We start from the raw sequence: 23,814 nt of genomic DNA on the forward strand, positions 1-23,814 counted from the left end.
CCTTCAGACAGTCATCCACTGGTGCTTTAGTGGGAGGTTTTAAAGGTGATTCACCTGGAAATCTGATTCCTCCCTCTTGTTCAGTTACCTGAAAAGTTAATTCTTTGAGTCAGGGGTGAGTTGGTCAGTTGAGGTGGTAGAGTACTGTCTGGGCCCCTCCCAAGGGTCAGGACTAATCCCTGGGCTCCCTTGTGATGAGGAGTCAGGATGGTCTTCTCCTGGGGGAGGAGAAAAGACCTGCCCAAGGGTGGAGCTCAGACAAGCAAATGCCTAGTTAAGGTCCCTATACTCCCAAGTTTGGAGGATGTTTTACACATTTTTTTTGGCCCTTTAACCCCCCCCCCCCCCCCATTTCTTCACCCTTCTTGGTTAAATTCTGACTGGCCAGTTGTTGGCTGGAGAGAATTGTCATGGAGCAAGTATGGAGGTTTTGGGTGTGGGGGACGTGGGTAGGCAAGGTGGGGAAGCTCAGAGAGACACGAGACCAGCGGGTATGAGATGGAGGGGCAGAAAGACCTGAGCCCCACCCCAGCACACCCCAGCAAGGCCACATGTTTGCAATATTCTAAACTGGGAACTTACCCTGGTCTCTGACTTCACATCTGTGTGTCCCTGAAGGTGGCTGAGGGAGAGCCAAGGAGCATTATTCTGGGTATGCTACTGGCAGGGCAGAAGACCTACCTCAGTGGGATGCCTCCCTTTCTTCCAGCAGGATCCTCTTGGTCTTTCCTTTGCTGCAGATGGGCTTTCCAGGGCAGACTACCCTCCTCTTCCTGAGTCTGGTGCTGCTTCTCTGGAGCCAGGTGCCAGGGGTCCAGGGCCAAGAGTTCCAGTTCGGACCCTGCCGAGTGGAGGGAGTAGTTCTCCAGGAACTGTGGGAGGCCTTCCGGGCCATGAAGGACATTGTGGTGAGTGAAGTGGTGTTCTGGACCCAGCTGCGGGGCTTCCTGTGAGTGCAGGAGACTATTTTATGATTATGAAGCCCTTTGCAACTCGCTAATTATTTTCCTGTATGATAACTTTATGAAATCAGAGGCATCACAAGTGCACATTCCCTCTTGCACATGAGGAAACAGAGGCTCAGAAAGATGCGGTCAATCTCTAGGAAAATAAATTAGCCTAACGGGAATAAAGAAGGGGGCCTGATTCATCTGGGTTTCAACTACGTGCAAGGGGTGGGGACATGGGACTCCACCAAGAAGTCATGGGAACTGCTTTGAGACCCACTGGAGTTTTCACCAACTGCTTTGCCAGGCTCCTGCTAGTCTGTTCCCACCTGCCAAGGCTTTAGCTAATGGTAAAAAGAATGCTAATGCCAAGGTGGGAGGGGGCAGCTGGTGAAATGTGACCGAGAATTTCTCCGGGTCCTGAATGTACTCCAGGTCCAGTACTCACACTGGCAAATGCACTCCTTAAACAATGATTCAGATTTGGGGCAGAAAGAGGGAGCTTAGTGAGGTGGCCTGGGGGAGGGGAGAGTGCTGGACTGGGGACAGGACATCTAGGTGTGATCTTGACCTTGAAACCAGGCACTGGGGACAGGACATCTAGGTGTGATCTTGACCTTGCAACCAGGCACAAAACCCCTCCCCCATCAGTTTCCTTGTTTGCACATTGAGGAGGTGGGAAAATGAGCTCTAAAGCTCTTTTCTCACAAAGATGCTTTGAATACAATCTGAGAATTGGAGGATATGGCTGGTTGCAGGAGAAGCTCCAAGGGCAAGAGGCAACTCAGAGATGCAACCCCCACCCCACACCAACCCCCAAAGAATATGGAGGCAAAACCCTGCCCCTAGTCATTCTTAAACCAAATAGGCTTATTTCCTCCTGACCAAAGGAATCAAACGGGTCCCCCATCAAGGCTTGGAGAGCTCCTGGAATTCCATCTGCCTCTGGGGGTTAAGCTTAGTGATTTCTGCGGCTGGAAACTTGTATCCTCACCCGAGGGGCCACCTCAGCTCAGACCTTTCTGGGTCCTCCCTTGGTTCCTTTGGCCTCTGAGATCTCAGACTGGATAGATTTGGGGGCCAGCATGTATTTGTAAGGTTGATTTCTGTGCTGCGCATCAAGCTGGACACATCTTTTCTTTCTATTCCCAAAGCAAGCTAAGGATAACATCACCAGTGTCCGGCTGCTTCGGAAGGAGGTTCTGCAGAACGTCTCGGTAATCAGACATTGGGAAAGACTATGCCTCTCTCTGGTGGCTTGTCTTCTATGGGTGGTCTAGGGGAGGCTGATAGAGACCACTTCTGCACAGACTGAGCCTACGCAGGACAGGGCTGGGCAGTGAGCCAGAGAAGTCAATGTCTGGGTCATCACCCTTGTGTCCAGGTTACGTGGGTATGTGTGTGTGGTGGCATGGAGGGTGGTGCGGATTGAGGCTCACAAGCATCTTTCTCCATTTAGCCAGAGTTGCCAAGATTCCACATCTGCTTAGGTCTCATTGGTTCGCATCCCTCTTTCTCACCCATTACTGTCGTCCCCTCACCCAGCTAGGCAGTCAGACAGCACATGTACTGAGCCCTGATCCCTGCAAGGCACTGAACTTCACTCTGGTGCTCAAGGGAGCTCGAGTGCAATCCCTGTGTTCCAGAGTGTAGTTTCCTTTTCTCACTTCTCTTTCCAGTTCTTTCCCTGGACTCTCAACTCTGGACCACCAAATGTCGGGTGCTTTCCAGGGTCCATCACCCACCCCCGCCACACACACACACACACACACACACACACACACACACACACACACACAGCTATTAGAGAGGCCATGTGGTGTAGAGGAAAGAACATTAAACAGATGGGGAACCAGGACTCCTGGGACCTAGGTCTGTGTCTGCCACTGACTGGCTCTGTGTCTATCCTCTCTGGGTCTGCGGTTCCTCCAGTCAACCAAAGGTGCCGCTCTGCGTGCCCCTGAAGGCTCCTTCAGATCTAATGTTTATCAGCATCTCCTAGAAGATCTCTTTCTCTATGTGCTTATCTTGCCTCGTGTGGCATGTGGGTTGTTCATGCCAGGTCAAGGTGGGCAGAGGGTTCAGCTCTGCGGTAACCCAGATCCTCCCCAGGACACCGAGAGCTGTTACCTCATCCGTGCCCTGCTGAAGTTCTACCTGAATACTGTTTTCAAAAACTCTCTGGATAAGGCAGCTGACTCCAGGATCCGGAAGTCATTCTCTACTCTGGCCAACAACTTTTTTGTCATCGCGTCAAAACTACAACCCAGTGTGAGTCTAACAACGCTGTGACCGGGGCCCACGGGAAATGACATGCTTTGAGAAGACATCTTCCCTCTCCTTCTCCAGTCCTGGCTTTTATTCATGACAGGGATTCGATGCTGTCATGGGAAAGAGCACAGGCTCTGGAATCTGGACCTTGTAGTTCTGGATTCAAGTTCAGGTCTGCTTCTAACCAGCTGGATAACCCTCTGCAAAGCAGTCAACCTCTCTGAGCTTCATTTTTCTTACCTATAAAATGTAGATAATCACCCCTACGTGGCCAGATTGCTGTGAAAATGAAAGGAGTCAGCCCCCACAGCCAGTGGGAGTTCAGCAGTGGCTACCTTGAGAATGTGGGATTCAGAGCTGGCCTGGGGGAACCCGTCTGGCATCACTAGGAGGGAGTGGAGGGGGCTTGCCTCTGCTGCTACACAACACTTGGCACAATTTTTTTTCTATTATCCAGCAGGAAAAGGAGATGTTTTCCACCAGTGAGAGTGCGCGCCGGCGGTTTCTGCTGTTCCAGAGAGCATTTCAGCAGGTAATCAAGGCCAGGATTCGAGAGCTCGCCTACCCACCAGTAGACTAGCCTGAACCATCACACGAGGGTGCCTCGGAGACCTCATGCAGAATGCACTGCAGGTGACCCCACCAGGCGTGCCCCGAAGCCACCTAACTTTGCACAAGCACAGGGATATTTGCATCAATTATCATCCACTTTGCACGAGCTCCACAAACTACGTGGTCCATCTTTGTGCCAGTTTTCATATTAAAACGCTTTTCTATTTCCCTACAAGATGATTTCATTATTAAGGACTTACCCTGTGAAAGTTTTATGAATATTTGAGCTGGGCAATTGGGAGTCTGAGGTGCGCCCCCTACCCCAAACACAAGCTACCTATCCGCAGTATTTTCCGTAATGCTTAAATGGTCTAGTTTGTGAGGAAAAAAGTATGGGAAAATATATTACTGTCTCCCAAATAAAGACAGCAAAGAAAATCCAAATTTAATCCACAGACCCCCTACAAAAAATATATGATTTTGATCATTTTTTTGAGGAACAGATATATCATCCTAAAAATAAATGGTGAAGAGTAATCATATACAGAGGAAGGGGGCCAACTGGATCTCGGATTCTTCATCTGCATAGTAGACTCAGGAGGTGGCAAAATCCACCCTGCACTGGGGCTCTATAGTTCTTGTTATCAGGAACTCCAGATGCTTTTCCCTTGCTCCTTACCCACTGCTACTCACTGGTCCATTGGTCCTCACTGCCTCCCCCAACCCTGCGAAGGAACAAGTGATGGGTGGGTGCGCTCATCAGAGGCCATCCCAGAGCGGGGACAGCCAGCTCCAGGAGCCATGGGTGGGAAGGAAACCTATTCTTGTGGCTAATATGGTAGATCTTCAACTCTCCTCTCTCTTTAGTTGGACATACAAGCAGCCCAAACCAAAGCCTTTGGAGAAGTGGACATTCTCTTGACCTGGATGGAGAAATTCTACCAGTTCTGAATGCAGAGACCAGGATACACTTCTTGTTCTCCATGTCATTTCAAATGTGCCGTATCCCTTCCTGTGATGTTCTCTGGGCACTTCACACCCTTGACGATGGATTTCTTTCTTGGCCAGGCTTATCCTCAAAGACTTCATTCTTTAAGTGGCCCCAAAAGACAGTCATGGAAGGTTCTCTTGGATGCTGTGAATAATCTACAAAGTAGATTTCTGTATTTATTACAACTCTATTTAATTCCTGTCAGTGTTTTAACTGATGCCATATTTATTTGTCAGACTGTAAGTTCTGTGTAGGCAGCAGGGACAGTGCCCCATGCTTCTTTTTTATCCTCCACAATGCATGACATCTGGTGTGGGGCAGTGGATGAGTGCTCAGTAAATGCTTAATAAACTGGATTTTTTGTCTGTCTTTGAATGATTGAGGAACAATGAGGGGTGTTGGGATATGAAGTTGCACTTCAGGGCATAGAAACCATATTGCCATGAGATCTGCAGGAGCACAGCATTGGAGTGGAGGCGACGGCATCAGTTTGGAATGTAAATGATAGAAGATACGATGAAGGTTAAGTGCCCGGCACAAAGCAGGCTCACTACGCATTTCATTTCTCCCCATCCTATTCTTACCATCCCTTCTCCTTGGGGGCCCTCCTTTCTTATACTACTCATTCTTCTCTGCCGCTGGAGAGGGTGCCGTTGTCAAGCTGACACTGCTAATGGTGTCATCATACTCCTGTCCAATCTTCAATGACACTCCCTGCTAATAAGAAGCAGGGAAATCAATTCTGGCAGCCTCTTCTTCCTAAGTGTGGGCAAGTGCCCAGTAAGGCTGAGTTATGCATCCAGAAAGGTCTTCTTCTGAATAGCAAGACTGGGTGTTCTTTAGTCTCAAGCTACGGCTGAACTTTGTAGTTGACTTCAGTCCAAAGATGTAACACCTGCCTATGCCCTTGCCCAGAAAATTTAAGAGAAGGTGTATGTAGGAGGGGGGATATCTCTCCTTTCATGACATAAGTGCTATTGCAGAACACCTGGCCCTCCAAGAAGCCACTTTCCTCCCCTACATTGCCAGAAGTTACCTGGCAGAGATGAGGGGGCATTTCTGAACGCAGACAGATGTAACGGTTTGGGATGGTCAAAACAGACCAACATTAAGTGCACAAATATCAGTGCTAAGCCATGGAAGGAAGATAAGGAGACGATACAAGCTATCCTATTTTTAAAAGAGGGGAGACACTGGGGTCAATGTACTTATGTACATCAAGCGAGGGAGACTGTATAGAGGATTTAGGAATATATACATATAATCACTAACACTAACAAGCATGGTTCTGAAAATTTACAACCTTTCATCATATAAAAAAAATGTCCTTACCATAGGACTCAAGATGAATAGAAGCGCACTAGTGAGAGCCAGCCTCAAGATCAGGGCAAAGATGTTGCCAGGGGCATTTCATATCTTCGTTAGAAGGTCCAGGGGCCTTCTATTGGTGTGACGCCCATGCCTGAGAAAGTCTCCTGAAGCAACACCTATGTCTATGCTCCAGCCTGATGCCATGAGTCTAGAGCCAGGGCAGCAAGGACCCTGTGATGAGACACTCTGCAAATCCCATGGCTTGGAGAAGAAGCAGGTGGCGCTGGGACAAATGCTCTGCATGCCCAGAGCCCACTTGAAAACCACAGGGGGCTGTAGAGGTGTGCAAGAAGAGCTGCAAGGGGTTACTGAGCTATTCTCAGGAGAGACAGGAATGAGACTTGAGGTTGGTGTGAGAGGTAATGAGGACTCTGAAAACAGAGCAAGTATCGGAAACCAGCAGCTAGACAGGACTCATTGGCACCAAGGTCTGGGTCCTGGGGGACAGCTGGATAGGTGAGTCAGGCAGGGAATATTGACATAGTCATCTGAATCAGTGTCCTCCACTTTGGCAGCAGGCTTGTGGTAGAGACTCACATATTCACAGCTGGTCTTCAGAGATGGGGCATGGAGCCAGAGAGCTTCAGACACCTGGGAACAACCAAAGAAGCATCACTGGATCTGGGGAGGGTGATTTTAGTATCTCTCCAAATAGATTTCCACAGTGGGCAATAGGGGGTATGTGCATGGTTGCCAATTTCTAGAAGGCAAAGACACATAAGTGGCTCAGCCTTGGGCAGTTTCAGGGTGGCGTCTCACCGCAGATAACTGGAAACCACTTCGATCTAACGTGGGCAGGAAATGCCTTAAATGGGGCTCAGGCTAAAGTTACGTGGCTAAGCATGGGTCTGAAGGGGACTCAGCTGCCAGAGGAGTTTCCCCTCTGGGATTAGATGGTATGACTTGTGGAATAAATATGCATCTTTTTAGGGAGTTATTCAGAAGCAGGGTGAGTCATCCCCTGCACCTCTGTAAGGACTCAGAGAGGCTATGATGTGGCATAACAGTACATTCCAGGAAGGGGTAGGGAAGAGGAGGAAGGCAGGAGGCCACTTGGGCACAGTGGTGCTCCTCTTCCCCGGAAAGAAACTTCAGGATCAAGTGCCTTCAGGATGGGTCAGTTCTTGGGAGGACAGGCCTATGCCATGATTCCAACACTGCACAATTAGTATAACATCCACCCAAGAAGGCTTCAGTAGGGAGAGTCACCTATTGAAATACAAGTGCCAAGAACTATAAGTCCAACCCCATGAATATAGTAGGCACTCAGGAAGGCTCACTCATGGAAAGGAACTATTACTTCGTGAACTTTACCAGAGAGGGAATGAGCTGCAATTTGTTTCAAAAATATGTCTCCTACTGCTTGTTACAGTTCATCAGCTAAGAGTAATTTATTCTGCTTGAAAAATCAAGATGCTCCCTATGAAAGCCAAAATATTGAGCTATTAACCATACACACCTTGTGGTGGACTGGTTCAGTCAAGATTTTTGTCCCTAAGAGTGCAAATGAGAGTTTCAAGCAGGGAGGAAGAGTAAGATTTGAGCAAGGTACAGGCTCAGGTGAGGGTGTGTGTGGTAGCAGGGAAGTTCAAGAGGAAAGGGCTGGTGGAAAGGTAGATGGTGCTGCCGGACCATACCTAAGCCACCGTGAACCTTCTCTAGCAGGGGTGTGTGAGGGCAAGGTCAGGAAGCTGGAGGCGACTGTGGCAGAGCTGTTACTTGTTACTGGGTATCACTGTCCCTTTTTAGAAAGGCACACAATTGCCCAGTTAGGAAGTCCATTTCTCAGTCTCCCTTGAAGATAGGTGTGGTTACATGACTAAGTTATGGCCAATGGGATGTGACTGGAAGGGATGTGTGAAACCTCAGGGTCATGGTCTTAAAGAAGCACCTTTCACTTTCTCTTAGGGGCTGGAATGGAGACCTAGTGCTGGTGACTGAGCATTGACGGTGGACCAGGCGAGACTCCAGAGGATAGTGGAGCAACAAGACAGAAGGTGTTTGAGTCCCTGGATGACCTGGTGGCTTTGGCCACCTCTTCCTGGCCCCCTGCTTTAACTTGGGAGGAAAATAGGCTTCCATCTTGTGAGCCCTGTGGTTTAGGGTCTGTTGCATTAGCTTCGCCTACACCCTAATTAAAACAAGAACATTCACCACACTTAGTTTTTTCCTGGTTTCTGAGGCAATAGTAGTAGTAGTTTTTAACTACTGTGAGCTACTTTAGAGAATAAAATAGTTTCTCTTAATTTGGATAAACAAAAATGGACAGTTTAAATACTTTTTACCCATCTGCCAATGGCCATCCATAGACACAGGAGCTCCCTATGTCCATTCACAGATTTCCAGAGGGATCCTCCTCACCCAAGGGTTGAATCCTATCTGTATCTTCACATCTGTCTGCCAAGTCATCCTCTAGGCCAGGCTTACTACCTCCAGCGTTGGGCAAAGTACCTCCTCTCATCCTACAGAGTTTACTAGAAAGTTCTCCCTCATATTAAGGTAAAACTGGGTAGATTCCAATCCCTTAAGACCTCCTGGAAATCGCAGCTCTTTCACATGAAAGTCCTCCCGTGTGGTAGAGTTGCCATCCATCGCCACTACTGAGTGCCCATTTATCCCACAGTAATGCTTGGCTAGAAGCCAGGTAACGAAGTCTACCACAATTGTTGGGCAACTCAGTCCACCGACACCCTCAGAGGAGGAAACTGACACAACGTCTTCCCAGACTCCGGGCCCAGGAGCTGCTGGGAAAGCCGTGCCCTCCGGCTAACGGGCAGCCCCAGGAACTGCCCCACCCCCCCCGGCCAAGCCCAGGTGTAGGGCCGCCCTTCCGGCCGCGGCTGCCAATAAGGGGCGGGGCGGAGCCTACCTGCGGAGCGACAGGGGGCGCCGACGCTCGCGGGCCTGGGAGAGGTACCTCCCCGTCACCTAAGGAGACATGGAGATGGAGGTGAGGGCGTGGCCGCGGTCCGGTCCGCCCCCGACCCGCCCCCGGCCCACCCCGACACGCCGGAAGCCCTAAGGAGGCGGAGCGGGCGCCGAGGCGCGGGGCATTCCTGGAGGCGCCGGGCTCGTGCGCTGCCTCGGCGTCCGCGCAGTTTCTGCGGCTGCAGCGCGCCCACAGTCCCTCTCGGCCCTGCCCCCGCCCCGCCCCTCCCCTCCGGCTGTCCCCGCCCCGCCCGCCGTCCCTGGCGTGCCCCGCCTCCGGCTCACCCTCCGTGTCCGCCGCCGGATCGCGCCGCGGGCAGGCGCTGTAGATGTTCTGGGAGCGCGGCGGCTGGGACGCGCGGGGCCGATGCAGCGGGGGGCGCTGGGACGCCTCCAGGGCGCGCATCCTCACGGCCGCTCGGCGGACCCGCCTCTCGAGGGCTGCCCGGCAAAGCCGCGGGGAAAGAGGAGAAAGGCGTCAGGGGCCTGTGGCCACTGACCCCGCCCTCGGGTCCCTGTAGGGAAACTACAGGCTGTCTCCCTCCTCGGGGGCTTGGCCAGGGCTGCAGTGGAGGTGCTCCGAATGTATGAGGCACAGCCTTGCCCAACACTGAAGACCGAAGGGCCGCCCTCCTCGTCCCCATTTCCAGACCGTTGACCCCCTCCCACGGTTCTCATGCCCCAGGCTGCTTATCTGAAGCTCCCGAGTTTCCTTTGGGGGGTGGGAGGAGGGAGGTTCCAGCGGAGTCTGAATGCTCACCTCTCCCTGAGCCCCCAGCCGCTCACCTTTCCTCCTCTGAATGACCCTTTTCATCAACAGTCCCAGCAGTGCCAGCAGGATGAGGGCCAGGGTGGTGGGCACCAGGATGTGAAATCCTTGGTCTTCCAACCCAGGCACGGGGTCCTGGTGAAAGGCTCTGAGGAAGGAAGGAGAGGGAAGGAAGAGGTCTGTGAGGGAGGGAGGTTTAAGGCAGCACTCCCGAGTAGCCAACTTTTTTGGAGATGGCAGAGGTTTGTCCCTTTGTTAACAAAATCCCCCGCCCCCCGCCCCCAAAGAGCCTTGGTCTATGGAATAACGAAATCCGGATTCAAATTCAGATTCAGCTTTCTACTGGCTGTGTGATCTTGAATCAGTCTCTGAACCTCGCTGAGCCTCATTTCTAAGGAAATGAGTATAGTAAAGCCTATCTCACAGAACTGTTCAAGGATGAAATAAAATTGTAGGTACAAAGAAGTGAAAGCACCTGGCCCAAGAAGCAATCAGTAAATGTCAGTTCCCCTTCTGACTGCATCTCAGCTTCTCTACAAGATGAGTGCAAATATGAAACAAGTTCAGTTTCTTGTAACTATGGAAAAGATGTTTCTCTCATGAGGTGCCCTCTGCTTAGAAGGTCTTCCCTCCATTTTCTCTAGAGATTAAAATTTTACTTTCCTTAAAGTGTCAGTACATCAGTTCTCTTTTCTTCTGCAAGCATGGCAAACTAGAATCAATTTTTTCTCACTGTCCTCAGTTCTTGTGTTTATACAGGTTACAACCCTTATCACAGTCAGACTTGCATTAGTAAGAGAAGACTTGGATATTGCATGTTTTCATCTTTCTTAATTTTTCAGGACAGAGCACAATGCCTGGCAGAAAATGGAAACTGAGAAAATGTTGGTTGAGGGACACCTGGGTGGCACAGTCAGTTAAACTTCTGACTCTGGGTTTCAGCTTGGGTCATGATCTCAGGGTTGTGAGAGTGAGCCCCCAGAAGGCTCAGTGCTTAGCATGGAGTCTGCTTGAGATTATTTCTCCTTCTCTCTGCCCCTCCCGTTTGAGCTCTCTCTCAAATAAATAAATCTTTTAAAAGAAAAAGAGGGGCGCCTGGGTGGCTCAGTCCTTAAGCATCTGCCTTCAGCTCAGGTCATGATCCCAGGGTCCTGGGATCAAGCCCCGCATCAGGCTCCCTGCTCTGTGGGAAGCCTGCTTCTCCCTCTCCCACTCCCCCTGCTTGTGTTCCTGCTCTCGCTCTCTCTCTCTGTCTAATAAATAAATAAAATCTTAAAAAAAAAAAAAAAAGAAAAAGAAAATGTTGGTTGAATTGACTTGAATTCTTCTCCACTGGAAGGCTGGTGTAGTCTACTGAACTAGGAATCAGGAGTCCTGGTTCTACTTGAAAACACATAGTTCTCATGACCTCAGTTCCTCATCTATAAAACCCAAATGATGTTGGAGGTCCCTTTGTTCATCAACATGCTTGTCTTTGCTTAGGCAAAATTAATTCCAATTCTTATAGATTTTCTTTGGAAGTCTGCTCTAATGCCCTAGTGGTCCACTGCAGCACTTTTCTGGGTGTCCCCCACCCTTTAGAGCAGTGCTGTCCAATAGAAATACAATGTTACACATGTAATTTTAAATTTCCTAGTAGCCACACTGAAAAAGCAAAAGAAAACAGGTGAAACTAATTTGAATAGTTAAGTGTTTCATCGTTAGTTTTATTCTTATTTAGTTCCCCATCAAAGCAGATCTGAGTGAATGCTGAGTGACTTAAAGATTTGGGTGTCATTTCTACAGGATCTCCTGCTGGGACATTGCCAAGTGTATTCTTGTCATTGGACTAATGAGCTAATGTGCTACACTCAGGTAGTATAGTACACAGTGGCCTAGAGACAAGAAGGGTCTCTGTTGGCAAATGTTGCGGGAAGACTTCAGTGGATCTCCTAACTTTAGGCTACTTTGCCTGACCTCTAGCCCATCCTGGATGGTGGAGACCCCTTACCTCTGCCTATGAAGCCTGGTGTGGTAGTTGTAGCTGGCTGTCTGGGGTCTAAGCAGCCTCTCCGGAGCTGAGGTCTTTGAGGCTGTGGTGGATGGCAGGAAGGTTGGGGGCTTGGCAGCTGCTACTGAAGATGCCCTGGAAACTCGAAGGTGGTGAGAGATTGGGGTGGTGGAGGAGGAGTGGATTTCTGGAGGGGCCTCCGTCCTTTCAGCTGGTGTGGTAACTGCAGGAGATAGCAGAAAAAAGTGACTTTTTCTATACACTCTAGTCTCTAGCAGGATTGGGTCACCCTCTCTTTCCTGAACAACTCTTTCCCTTTACCTAGACTCTGTACTTGCAGTCCTCATGGCCTGAAATGCTTTCTTAGCATGTCCTCTACACCTAGTGAATTCTATATATATTTGCTTCAAAATGCCATTTCCTCCAGGAAGCCTTCTCTGATTTCCCAGGCAGAGAGCTTCCCACTCATCCTCCTCTGAGCATGGAGAAAACCCTGTTTGTAATTCCATCCCCACGCTGCTTTATGCTGTATTTCTGTGCTTGTCTATTCTCCTCCAGCCCACACCCATCAGTCACAACCTTGGGTATACGGTACACTCAGTTACACTATCCCTCTTGGCACCCAGCAAAGTCCTCTAGTGTGACAATTGTTCGATTAATGTATCTACCTCACAAGATAGATGTGAGGATGTGAGGGAAATATTGCATGTCAAAATGCATTTAAAACAGGAAAAGGATATAGGAAAGTAAAGGTACCATAAGTATAATCATCAGTCTTTTTATTGCAAAATAGAATTGTTAAAATCACAGTATTCCAGCAAATGTAGACAGCCCTATGGGGAACAGGCGGCATAAGGACCTCTGGCTGGAAAAGGTCTGCCCAGTCTTGCTTTCCACAAGTCATTCATAAAAAAGCTAAGTTTTTTGGTGAATGGAGCACAAACCTCATTACTTGTGGTGCCACCTGGTGGTGATGTGTAAGTCCTGCAATTAGTGCCAAGTCGGCAAGGCTTTAGGAGGGGCTTGAAGGACATAGGATGCTAATCTCAGGGAGGTACCCTCTCCCAAGACAGGGAAATACACATCTGAGACTCAGCTGTGTTCTGCCAACCATTCGATGAACTGAACACATCCCCCCTCCTCCACTGTCACAATGCTACATCATCTCTCCCACCTCCTGCCCTGCCCTAGCTTTGGTGAACTGACCTTTATGTATGAATTCAAAAGAACTGTCATGCGCAGGCATCTGGAGCCAAGGGGGCACCGGCATGCGTAGAAATCGATGAAGCCAAGGTGGAGGCTCGGGCATCGGCTCCTCTTCCCAGAATGGCTCATACTCTATGGAGGCAAGGGGAATACACTGGTGGGCTCTAAGAGCAGACTGAGACCTGGGGAAGGGATGTTAGTAGGAGTTGAAGACGACCCAGCCAGGGTGGATGGCAGCCAGGGGATGAGGGCAGGGTCCACCAGGAAGAGCAGAAAAAAAAATGGGCTGGAGACTTCCCCGAAATAAACATTCTTTCACCTTCACTCAGCCAACCTTCGCACTAGCCACCACTGGGATTCTAGGCTGTGGGATTAGTGCTGCATTTGAGTTAGGAATGTCAGTGGAGGAATGGAGAAAGGTGGGATTTGGGAGAAGACATACGGAAAGGATCCGATTATAAAGTACCAAGTTTGGCCTACAGATGTGGCTTGAAAAATGACTGTCTTTCCTTTAGAGTTATCCCTGATATTTCTCATGGGACAACTATGTAGGACAATTATGTCCCTTTGCTTCTAATTTCCGCCTGTCTCAGAGCCTCTCCTCAATCTTAAACCCCCACTCCCCTCAGGCCTTGGGTAGGATGGAATCAGTCCAACACAAGAAGAGTGCTTATCTTGTTTCAGAATCTTGTTCCTTTCAAATGGTTTGGACAGGAAATTTGGGGGACTGTGAGGTTTCAACTATGTAAATCCCAATGATCTTTGGACTGGCTAACATGGCAATAGCATGAGAGTCTGGAGGACTGCTATAGTTCAGTGGTTGTCCCAGCCTTTCCGGGTGGAGACATTTGCTGGGTGCACTGAGCCTGGAGCACCTACCACTGTAGACAGTCAGCGTGACTAGTTGGGTCTTGCCTCGGTCTGTGTTCATGCCTGTCCCACAGGCATAGACTCCACTGTCACTCTTGGCTAGCTCTGTCACCTCTACTAGGAACAAATTCTTATCTGGACAAGGCTTCAGGGTGACGCGGTGCTTGTATTCTTCCTTGACAAAGTTCTTGTTGGACACCACGGTGGCACATCCTCCAGATTCGGCCATTTCCCGGCACAGATAGAGCCTCATATGCATTTGAGGAAGCGGGCACTCAATGGTAACGGATCCACCCAGCATGCCCTCCATCTTTACTTCGGGGAGGATCCTCACAGCCCCAGCCACTGCAGGGAGAGGGAGTTAATATAGAGGAAGCCCCATTCCCAACCACATCCCCCACGCCAGCCCTCTTTCCAGCCCAGCCTCACACTCATCCCTAGCTCCAACCCCATCTCCATCATCAGACCAAGCCTCAGCTGGCCCTCAGCCTCGGCCCTCTCCTGCTGTCTAGCGCTGGCCTCACCCTCCGCCTGCTCTCATCCCTAACCCTATGTATGTCCTCAGCCCACTCTATGCCCTGGTCCCTTTGGCCGGAGGCTGGCTCCCAGCCAGACCTCTCCCAGCCTAAGCCTTAACATAACCTTCAACCTCATTCAAACCCAAACCCATAAGATCCCAGACACCAACCCCCTAAGAATATAGCCAAATTACTGCCCCACGCCAAGGAGAGATGCTATGCCATAGTGACCCCAAATAGCACATGGTGCCCAAGTGACTTCAGTGTGGTGTTGGGAGGCACAGTGCGATTTTGCTGCAAGAGGTTTTCTGTCTAGTTTTGTTTTGCTCAGATCCACTCAGCCAAGTAGACTGTTCACCCTCGGTTTCATTTGTTAAATCATTAAAAAACAACAACAAAAAAAAACCCCAAGCCCTTATTGAATGCCTTTCATGTGGCAGGAAGGTAGCTGGCATCCCTCCATGCACAGAATGAATCATTTAGTGGGCAGTACAAATGGCCAGTCACTATAGCCCCAGCACAGTGTAATAAACCCCACCATGGAGATACACAGCATTCCTTGGAAGCAGTGAGCAGAGACACCAGATCCATGTTGTTACAGAGGGATGGTGTAGTTTGAGGAAGGGTTTCTGGAAGAAAGGATGTCTCAGTTGTGACCTGAAAGACTGGGCATGGAAGGCAGCTGAGAGAATGATGATCATCTTCACTGGAGTAGGGAACATAGATGGAACCCAAGGGTGTGTGTGAGTGTGCGTGCATGTTTGCACAGGTGTGTGCACATTGTATGTGTGTGGGAGAGGGTGTGAAGCATGGAGGAATACATGGTTCATGAGTCCCTGAAATCAAAAAGCTTATGCTTTGGCTGAGAGAAGACAGGTCTAATGCAGTTGAGTCAGCTGGAGGAGAGGGTAAGTCCAAGTAAGATTAAATATCAACTAAGTGGGTCCCAATAAGTGTCCACATATTTCTGGGAAGAGGGGCATAGGGTGAAATGTGTGTGTTGGATTGGGGCCAGGGGACTTGGGTGCCAGAGGAAAGACTCTTCCAGGCAGTGAGTACAGCCCCCAAAGAGGCCAGGATAAGAGAGAGAACATGGAATGTTCGTGGGGCAGAGAGGAGTTGACAAATTTCTTGAAATTCATTCACTGACCACACATTAAGAATAGCTCCAAAGAGTTTAGTAAAATGAGGAGAGTCAAGGAAAGAAGCAGGGCTTGAGGTTTCTGGATGAGCAGAGAGAGCTGGGGAGGACATTCCAGAGAGAGGGGAGAACGTGGATAACAGTGAAGAGGTTGAAGCAACCCTGGGATGTGAGGTGGGGAAGAGGGGCAGGAAGGGAAGCAGTTATAGGAGCATGTTCAAATCTAAGAGTGTAGTTGGTGTTAAATGGTAAGGAGAAGCAGGGGGGCCAGCCAGACCCATAATATCTGCCATGGGGACCCTCACACAAGTAATCCAATGCTGCTTCCAAGCTGTTGGAAACTGAGGCGTGTGAGGCAGCCTCATGACTAGAACATGGCAATGGAAGGGTGACCCATTCAAAAGAGAAAAACCTGATCAAGGGGGTGGGGGAATTACCCTGTGTGACCAGACATCCCGCACCTGTGTGTGAGGCCCAGCACCTGCCAGTGAACTTGTATTTTTGGACCAACCCAGCCAGAAAGGAGAGTGAATGCTGCTTTCCCAAGAGCAAGATGTTACAATGTGGGCGGGGGCAAGATAGAGCAGAGGGGGGCCACCACCTATTCAGACACCTCCAGTGACCTCACTCTGCTCAGGGATGAGCTTCTGGAAAAGCCGTGGTTTACCCAGATCCTCTGTTATGGGCTGCATGTTTGTGTCCCACTAGAATTCATGGTTTGAAGCCCTAACCTTCAATGTGATGGTAGTAGGAGCTGGGGCCTTTGGGAAGTAATCAGGGTTAGATGAGGTTAGTGGAGCCCTCATAATGGGATCAGTGTCCTCATTCCCTCCATGGACACAAGAAGAGGCCGTATGAGCACCCAAGGAGATGGCGGCTGTCTGTCAGCCAGGAAGAGGACCCTGACCAAGGGCAATGTTTGCCGGCACCTTGATCTTGGGTTTCTAGTTTCCAGGACTGTGAAAAATGAATGTCTATTGTTTAAGTCACACTGTCTATGGTATTTTATTGAAGCAGCCGGAACAGACTAAGGCATCCTTACTGTGCAAACTCTGAATGGATGAAACACAAGAAAAGCTGCTGGATACACTGAGCTCTGGTCCCAGGGAAGCACGAGTTGGTGAGATGTGAAATGACCAGACCCCAGCTCTCCTTGGAGTTCATAGTAGCTTCTAACCCACACCCAAAGCTTAGAAAAGCAGATTTCTCAAAGAGAGAAAAGACAGACATAATCTCCTGGTTTCAAACTTATGCACAGGGGTGCCTGGGTGGCTCAGTCGGTTAAGCGTCTGCCTTTGGCTTGGGTCATCATCTCAGGGTCCTGGGATTGAGCCCTGCATCGGGCTCCCTGCTCAGCCGGGAGTCTGCTTCTCCCTCTGCACCTACCCACCCCCTGCTCGTTCTCTCTCTTTCTCTCTCATAAATGAATGAATGAATGAATCAATCAATCAATCAGTCAATAAAATCTTTTAAAAAAATAGAACTTATGCACAGTGTGCATAAGATTCATTTTGGAGGAACTAACTCAGCTGCAGATGACCTGATCTTCCCTTTTGTCATGGTGGTTACATCTATCTAGGGTGGGGCCTGTGGACCTGCATTTTAAAATAAACATCCTAGGTGTCCTTGAATTTTTGCAATTCTGAACTATATAGCTATATTTCCAAATGATTCTGGGAACTAATGGGAGGGGTGGAAGAGGTGACTAAAGGACCCACCCTGCTTAATATTGGTATTTTAGAGAGGCTACTCAGTAAGCGACATTGATCTCTAAGTTGGTGACTTGCTTTTCAGTGGTGATGGTAGGGGACAGGGATATATGTGCTTTAAAAAGTCACTCTCAACATATAATTGGATATAAATATATAATATTATAAATAGATATAAATTATAGATATAAATTATAAATAAATATACATATATATATTTGGAGCATGGGGAAAAAACACATAATTTCCATGATGAAAAGCATGGTAAATGCCCACAAGGCCTTGGCTGGGGCTGTGCTCTGGAGACAGACTTTGGATTTTGTGTAGCCATGGTTTTCCAGGTGATGAGCGCCCTGTCAACTCAAGTTGCAGCAGAATTATGTGTGGAAGAGGAAGTTGGCCTGAGATTTTTATGTTTGTCAGATGGAGTGTGAATTTTTATTTTTTTTAATTTTTATTTATTTATTTATTTATTTGAGACAGAGAGCATGAGAGGGAGGAGGGTCAGAGGGAGAAGCAGACTCCCCGCCAAGCAGGGAGCCCGATGCGGGACTCGATCCCGGGACTCCAGGATCATGACCTGAGCCGAAGGCAGTCGCTTAACCGACTGAGCCACCCAGGCGCCCCTGGAGTGTGAATTTTTAAAAAAGGATGAGAAACGTCCAACTCAACTTCCCACCCCCACATATGCCAACATGTGTGTCCGGGCTGGCCATCTGCTCTTTGTCCTGTCACAAGGAATGGAGTGTCCCCATATGTGGAACATAAGGAGGAGCACGGAGGACATTAGGGGAAGGAAGGGAAAACTGAAGGGGGGGGGATCAGAGAGGGACATGAACCATGAGAGACTGTGGACTCTGGGAAACAAACTGAGGGTTTCGGAGGGGAGAGGGGTGGGGGGATGGGTTAGCCTGGTGATGGGTATTAAGGAGGGCACGTGTTGTAATGAGCACTGGGTGTTATACACAAATAATGAATCATGGAACACTACATCAAAAACTAATGATGTACTCTATGGTGACTAACATAACATAATTTAAAAAAAAAAGGAATGGAGAGTCCCTTCTCCCAAAAGCCAGTCCCTCCTCCTGTGTCCTGAGTCCGTCCTGCTCACCTTCTTGAGAACTTCTCCGGTACAGCTGTCCCTTTCTCCTCCCTGGGCAATTGGTCTCTTCTTTGCTGGCATTGCCGTGGTTTACACACCTGCTCTGATATTGCCCGTGTTGAAAAAGCCCTCTGTTTACTTTTTGCCTCCCCTTCCTCTGCCACCCCTCTTCCATTCTCTTTCTCAAACAAGTCATCATGATCATGGAATCCACTTCCACACCTCCCACTTCCTGTTCCACCTACACCTGTCAGAATTTTGTTTCCAACATTCAACTAGAACTGTGGTCCAGGTCAGCAAAAATTTCCTTTTTTCCCCAAATTTCCTTTTTTCCCCCAAATCTTCCTTACATTTGGTGTCTTTGTCTTCATTTACTTGCCTCTTGGCAGCATTTGAGGGAACTGAGCCCTCCCACCTTGAAACGCTAACGTCCTGTGGCTTTCCCTGACACCACACTCTCAATGACTGCTCCTTTTCAATTTCCTTACTTTCTTCTCCTTCTCTATCCAACTCGCAATGTTGGGCTGCCCCAGGGCTTGGGGCTTGGAACTTGGACCGGTTCTCTTCTTGGTCTTCCCTCACTCTCCCCACACTAGCTCATTTACGCCCATGGCTTGTAATGCTAACTCTATGTAGATTTCACTAGAACATTTATCTCCAGTCTTGTCTGTACCTCTGAGCTCTAGAATCGCCTTTCTGATATCTCCACGTGGACTCTACTTGAATGTCTAAGATGTATTTCAAACTTACAATAGCAAAACAAATAGACAAACAACAACAACAAAAGAATTCTTGATTTCTCTTCCAAAACCTATTCCTTTTAAGCTTTTCCTGTTTCAGAAGATTACATCAGCATCTATCCAACTGCTGAAGTCCAAAACTCATTCCCATATTATATTAAAAAATCAAGAATAAATTTTAAGAGTGTGTGTGTGTGTGTGTGCGCGTGCGCGCACGCACGCGCATGCATGGACTGGGTCACAACATCAAGTGTATGTATTATTATTTTGGGGGTCAAGGTAAAAAAAAGATTTGAAAGTCTATATCATGTAATTCTGCCTTGCTTTATTATGGAACCTCATCTAGGGCTCCAGGCAATGTGGTCTATGGCTGGGGCCCCATGCACTGGTTCCTGGGAACCAGGACCACCCCAACATTTGTACAACCCGAAGCAGAAATACAAATAAAGGCCCAAATATCATATGTCTAGGTATTTTAAAGTTATAAATCAAACTAATGAACTGTCTTGGCAAATTCACATACTCCTTAGATGTCCACTGTAAATCATTTCTATGTGGAAAGAATGTTCCCCACATCCCTAGCCTCTGTCCCCTCTCCCTTCTTTTCTCATCCCTGTCTCCTGCCCATACCACAAGGGTCCTGGTATGTCCATGACAGATAACCCAGCTTCTACATATTAGCTCCACTCATATCATTCCGAACAGTCACCTGTGGCACTCTTTTATAGAATTAGAAGACTAGGATAAAAGACCCAGGATAGAGGTTCACACAGTCATTAAAAGTGGGCCCAGAGTCATTTGGACAGGGAACTTGAGGTCTAGAAGAGGGGACTTGTGTGGGGGCTTGAGGTGGACAATCTCCTTGGGTCTATGAACTCCTCACCCTGTGGGGAAGGTCACAAATGGAGAAGGATGGGACCCAGAGCAGGGATTCCTCTGGCCCAGCTAGAATGGTGGTATTGCTCAGGTCAGACTTTAGCGGTACAATTTAAGTACCCTTCACTCCTAGAGATCTTCTACCACCACCCAACCCCTCTCTCCTCTCAGGCCTAAGTTTAGTTACCCATCCACTGTGTTCACATAAGTCCTACTACCTCTCACAGAGTCTGACATTTCATTAAAGCTGCATTTCCTTGGACTTTTACGACTTTTTAATCATCAACTCAAAAAATATTTGACTTTCTTCCATATTCAGGCTATCAGGAGGAAAGCAAATATGAATAAAAAAATAATTTTGACCCTCAAGGAGCTTATCATTTAATCAACAAAATGAAGGGAATATATGCCAAGTCACAATATAAAGCAGAATAAGGTCAGCTATGGGGATGCAGAAGATGGGCTCTGGAAGGTGTTATAAGAAGGAGGTGGAGGCCGAGGTGGACTTTGAAGGATAAAAGGTGGAGGTAAGAGGAAGGATGATCCTAGCAGAAGGAATGGCATGAGGAAGAACATGGTGGCAAAAAGGTGTAGCACATGTTCAAGGAGGAATCCTCTTTGGCTGGAGGTTAGGGAAGTTCAGGGGAGTGTGGTAAGCTCAGAGAATAAAAGGGGAGCACAAGGGACGAGTTTGTAGGCAGTGGGAGCCTTTGAAGTTTGCTGGGAAGGGCGATCCTGTGGTTAGAGTCAAGCATTAGAAAGAGTAATCTGGAGCTGCAGGTGGGTCAGGTTGGAGGAAGTGGGAAAGATAGTTATGGGATGACTGTGTTCTCTTCCTTTCCATTCCCTCTGTTAACCTCTCTAGTAGAGACTGCCACTGTTGTTCATTCTGGTAATACTAATCCAGAAACTACAAGAATTGGCCATTGATTGGTTCAAAGCCTGGATGGGGATAAATGGGAAGAGGTGGTAAAAAAACAAACAAACAAACAAACAAACAAAAAACCATTCTGCATTCTGCAGCTGATATCAGAGATAGTTAAGATGGATGGAGTACCTGATTTGATGGGGACCAATGAGGAAATTGAAGTAAGGTATTAGGCATGTTGCATTTCAGATCCTGGTGGGATATTGAAGTGGGGGTTCCCAGAAGAAAGCTGTAAATTGAGATATGGAACTTGGGAAATGGATTAGGGTTACTGAATGGATGAGGGAGTCTTCATTTAAAATTGAAGTTGAAAATCAGCAGTGAAAGAGACCCAAAGAAAGAGAATGTAGAGGTAGGAAGAAAGGAATTTGGAGGCACTTGCTTTAAGATCCCCCATTATCAGGCTAATATGTCTAGGAGAGGTGACACCTTCAGCCCTCATGAGTCAACATCTGAGCCCCCCACAGATGTGTCTGGAGTGGGGAGAGGGGCACTAGCAGAGAGTGGGGAGGGCGTCCCAAACTTCACATGGTCTCCATCCTTATCCTGCCCTAGGTACTGGTCTGCAACTAAATCCGTCCAGGAACAGCAGAGCTAGAGATGGTCCGCAACTCCCCTACCTGTGGCCAATCCGAACCTCATAAGATGTGTGGGGTGTTTTCCTATGGCACTTACCTGGCAGGAAGCAAAGTGACCAAAGCCAGAGGTCCATGGTTCCTTTCAGAGCAAGGTCCCATCCACGAGCCCCTGGAGACGGGAGCAGAGAGACCCACTGCTCACCCAGGAAACCTTTACAATCTGGAGCTTGAAAGAGATTTCTGGCCCCAGGAGGAACAAGGCTTGAAAATGAGGAAATGACATCTTGTCTTGTTTGCTAACTAGTCTTAGACTAAAAAAGAAAATACCAGCAAACCACAGCGGAAGTTAGGAATTAAGAAAACATGTTATGTTGAGTACGAATGGGTCACCAGGGTTCAAAGGGCTTCTAGGCAGCTCCTAAAAACTATTAGAAACTCTCAGGCATGATATTTCTTTGCCTTGAGCACTTTTTCTTGGAGGGTCCTCCATGCTTTATGTATGTTCATTAACTTCCGAGCCAGAGTCCCTTGCTTTATCCCTGCCTTCAGGACAAAAGAGACTTATCACCAATTTTCTCCATCTGGGGAAAACCGTATGGATAGAAGCTTAGGCCTGAAGTCAGAAGATGCTGGTTGTAGCCCTTGAATTTATTTGACAAATAATTTTGAGCACCTACTATGTGGGACTACTAACCATAGGTTTTGAGAAATTCACTCCCTTTCTCTAAGCCTAGATCTCTTTATCTAGAAAATAAAGGTGGGACTAGATGAGCCTGGCATTCCCTCCTGCAGGTCATTGTTCCTGGAATCTTAATTAACCCCAGTTTACCCAGAACCTTATATCCACCACCCCTCATATCCCCCAGCTATGCTCCTAAAGGTGTTGCCTTCTGGCGGGGGCCCAGGCCACCACCCAGTGACCACAGGTGCATGCCAGAAGATGATGTGACAGTGCCTAAGTCACACATCCTGGCAGAGCTAGCCTTCAAGCCCCCAAGGGACCATGAGGGGAGGTCCAGTACCTGATGGAGGATAGAGAAATGCTGAGGCCCTCAGTCACGAGGTATCACAGAAAGAGCTTTGGGATCCAGTCAAAAGATGTGGGTTCTGGTCCTGGTTTGGTGCTTGCCTAGGGCCTCAGTTTTCTCATTGATAAATAGGAATGGTTCCTGCCCTGCATATATCACAGGGCTTTCATGAGGACCGGCAGAAGCCATGGTCACAGAGGTGGTTGAAGGGCATTTTGTTGTGGAGATGCCTGGGGCTGTTCCTTAGGAGGGGATCCTCAGGGCTTCATTCCTGATGGTTACATTTTAGGTGGCTTCCCAGCATCCCCACCTCCAGGTGCTGCAGCCTCTTGAGCCCACGGAGGCCTGAGGCTATTTCCACCCCCTTTCTGGGAAGGCTTGTCAGTGATCCTGCGCACACTGCTCCCCACTGGCCCCTACACACCAGGTTTGTCACATGCTCTCCAAAACACAAAAAGACAACATCCGCAGTGGAAGTCGCATGTGAGGCCCAGAGCAGGTGCAGAGGAAATGTGTGTGGGCAGGCAGCCTGCCCTGCCCACCCCTGCCTGCGTTTCCACCAGCACCGAACCGCTGTGGTTCTGATTTCCTCCAACCACGAACTGGGCCAAGGTGGCAGAGGACAGGCCTGAGGCCTGTGGTTAGAGTGAGTGACCACCAGAGGTCTTGGTTCTGGTCAGCCTCCACCCTTCCCTACTTGGAGGGCTCTTCCCAATTCTCCACAGCTGTCCCACTCTGGGGCTCTGCCATTTGCTGGGCTCAAGGCCTGGGACTGGCTTGGAGAGAGAGAGAATAAATGAGTGAATGTGACACATGTGTGTGACAGTGGGCATGAGAGTGTGTGTGTGTGAATGTGTAGTGTGTGAGTGGTTGTGAGTGTGTAAATGTGGGTGTGCAGCATGTGAGTGATGAGTGATAGATGACTGTGATGTGTGACTGTGTGTGAAGTACGTGCCATGTGGGACAGTGTGAGGAAGGGCATGGGAATGTGTCATGTGTGACATGTTAGTGTGTGAGTGTATGATGTGTGGTGTAACGAGGTGTGTGTGGCATGTGAGGTGTGATTATGTGGTGTGTGGCTGAGTGTGTGAATGTGTGTGATGTGAGTGTGAATGGGTGGCATATGGTTGTGAGTGTGTGAATGTGTGTGGTGTGTGCGTGGCATGTGGGTGTAAACATGCTACGTGTGTGAACATGCGTGATGTGATGTGTGAATGTGTGGTTGTGAGTGTGCGAGTGTGTGCGGGGTGTGTGTGGTGGGTGGGTGTGAACATGCTGCCTGTGTGAACGTGTGTG

The 23,814-nt window shown here is 48.7% G+C and overlaps 2 protein-coding genes across 2 annotated transcripts; one reads left to right on the forward strand and one right to left on the reverse strand.

The window, feature by feature from the left end:
- The first annotated feature begins 410 nt into the window (after positions 1-410).
- On the forward strand, positions 411-4,721 carry IL24 (interleukin 24). Its single transcript, XM_021682845.1, has 6 exons — positions 411-419; positions 741-908; positions 2,102-2,164; positions 3,060-3,218; positions 3,676-3,750; positions 4,638-4,721. The coding sequence occupies exons 1-6, from the start codon at positions 411-413 to the stop codon at positions 4,719-4,721; spliced, it is 558 nt and encodes a 185-aa protein (XP_021538520.1).
- Positions 4,277-21,754, reverse strand: FCMR (Fc fragment of IgM receptor). The gene is made up of 8 exons (XM_021682510.2): positions 21,588-21,754; positions 13,905-14,240; positions 13,026-13,157; positions 11,820-12,042; positions 9,847-9,977; positions 9,346-9,501; positions 9,002-9,060; positions 4,277-6,723 (listed from the first exon to the last, which is right to left on the reverse strand). The coding sequence occupies exons 1-8, from the start codon at positions 21,622-21,624 to the stop codon at positions 6,547-6,549; spliced, it is 1,251 nt and encodes a 416-aa protein (XP_021538185.1). The 5' UTR covers positions 21,625-21,754; the 3' UTR covers positions 4,277-6,546.
- Between the last annotated feature and the right edge of the window lie 2,060 nt (positions 21,755-23,814).

Source organism: Neomonachus schauinslandi, chromosome 6 (assembly GCF_002201575.2).
Source record: "Neomonachus schauinslandi chromosome 6, ASM220157v2, whole genome shotgun sequence".
NCBI lineage: Eukaryota > Metazoa > Chordata > Mammalia > Carnivora > Phocidae > Neomonachus > Neomonachus schauinslandi.

What these genes read in the sequence shown, in the direction of transcription:
- IL24 (XM_021682845.1), top strand. An exon ending in GGGCCATGAAGGACATTGTG is followed by an intron (nt 909 to 2,101) that starts GTGAGTGAAGTG and finishes CTATTCCCAAAG; the next exon opens with CAAGCTAAGGATAACATCAC. An exon ending in CGTCAAAACTACAACCCAGT is followed by an intron (nt 3,219 to 3,675) that starts GTGAGTCTAACA and finishes TCTATTATCCAG; the next exon opens with CAGGAAAAGGAGATGTTTTC.
- FCMR (XM_021682510.2), bottom strand. Translation starts at nt 21,624, where the DNA reads ATGGACCTCTGGCTTTGGTCACTTTGCTTCCTGCCAG. An exon ending in TCCGGCGGCGGACACGGAGG is followed by an intron (nt 9,061 to 9,345) that starts GTGAGCCGGAGG and finishes ATGTCTCCTTAG; the next exon opens with GTGACGGGGAGGTACCTCTC. An exon ending in CGCCCCCTGTCGCTCCGCAG is followed by an intron (nt 6,724 to 9,001) that starts GTAGGCTCCGCC and finishes GGTTGTTCCCAG; the next exon opens with GTGTCTGAAGCTCTCTGGCT.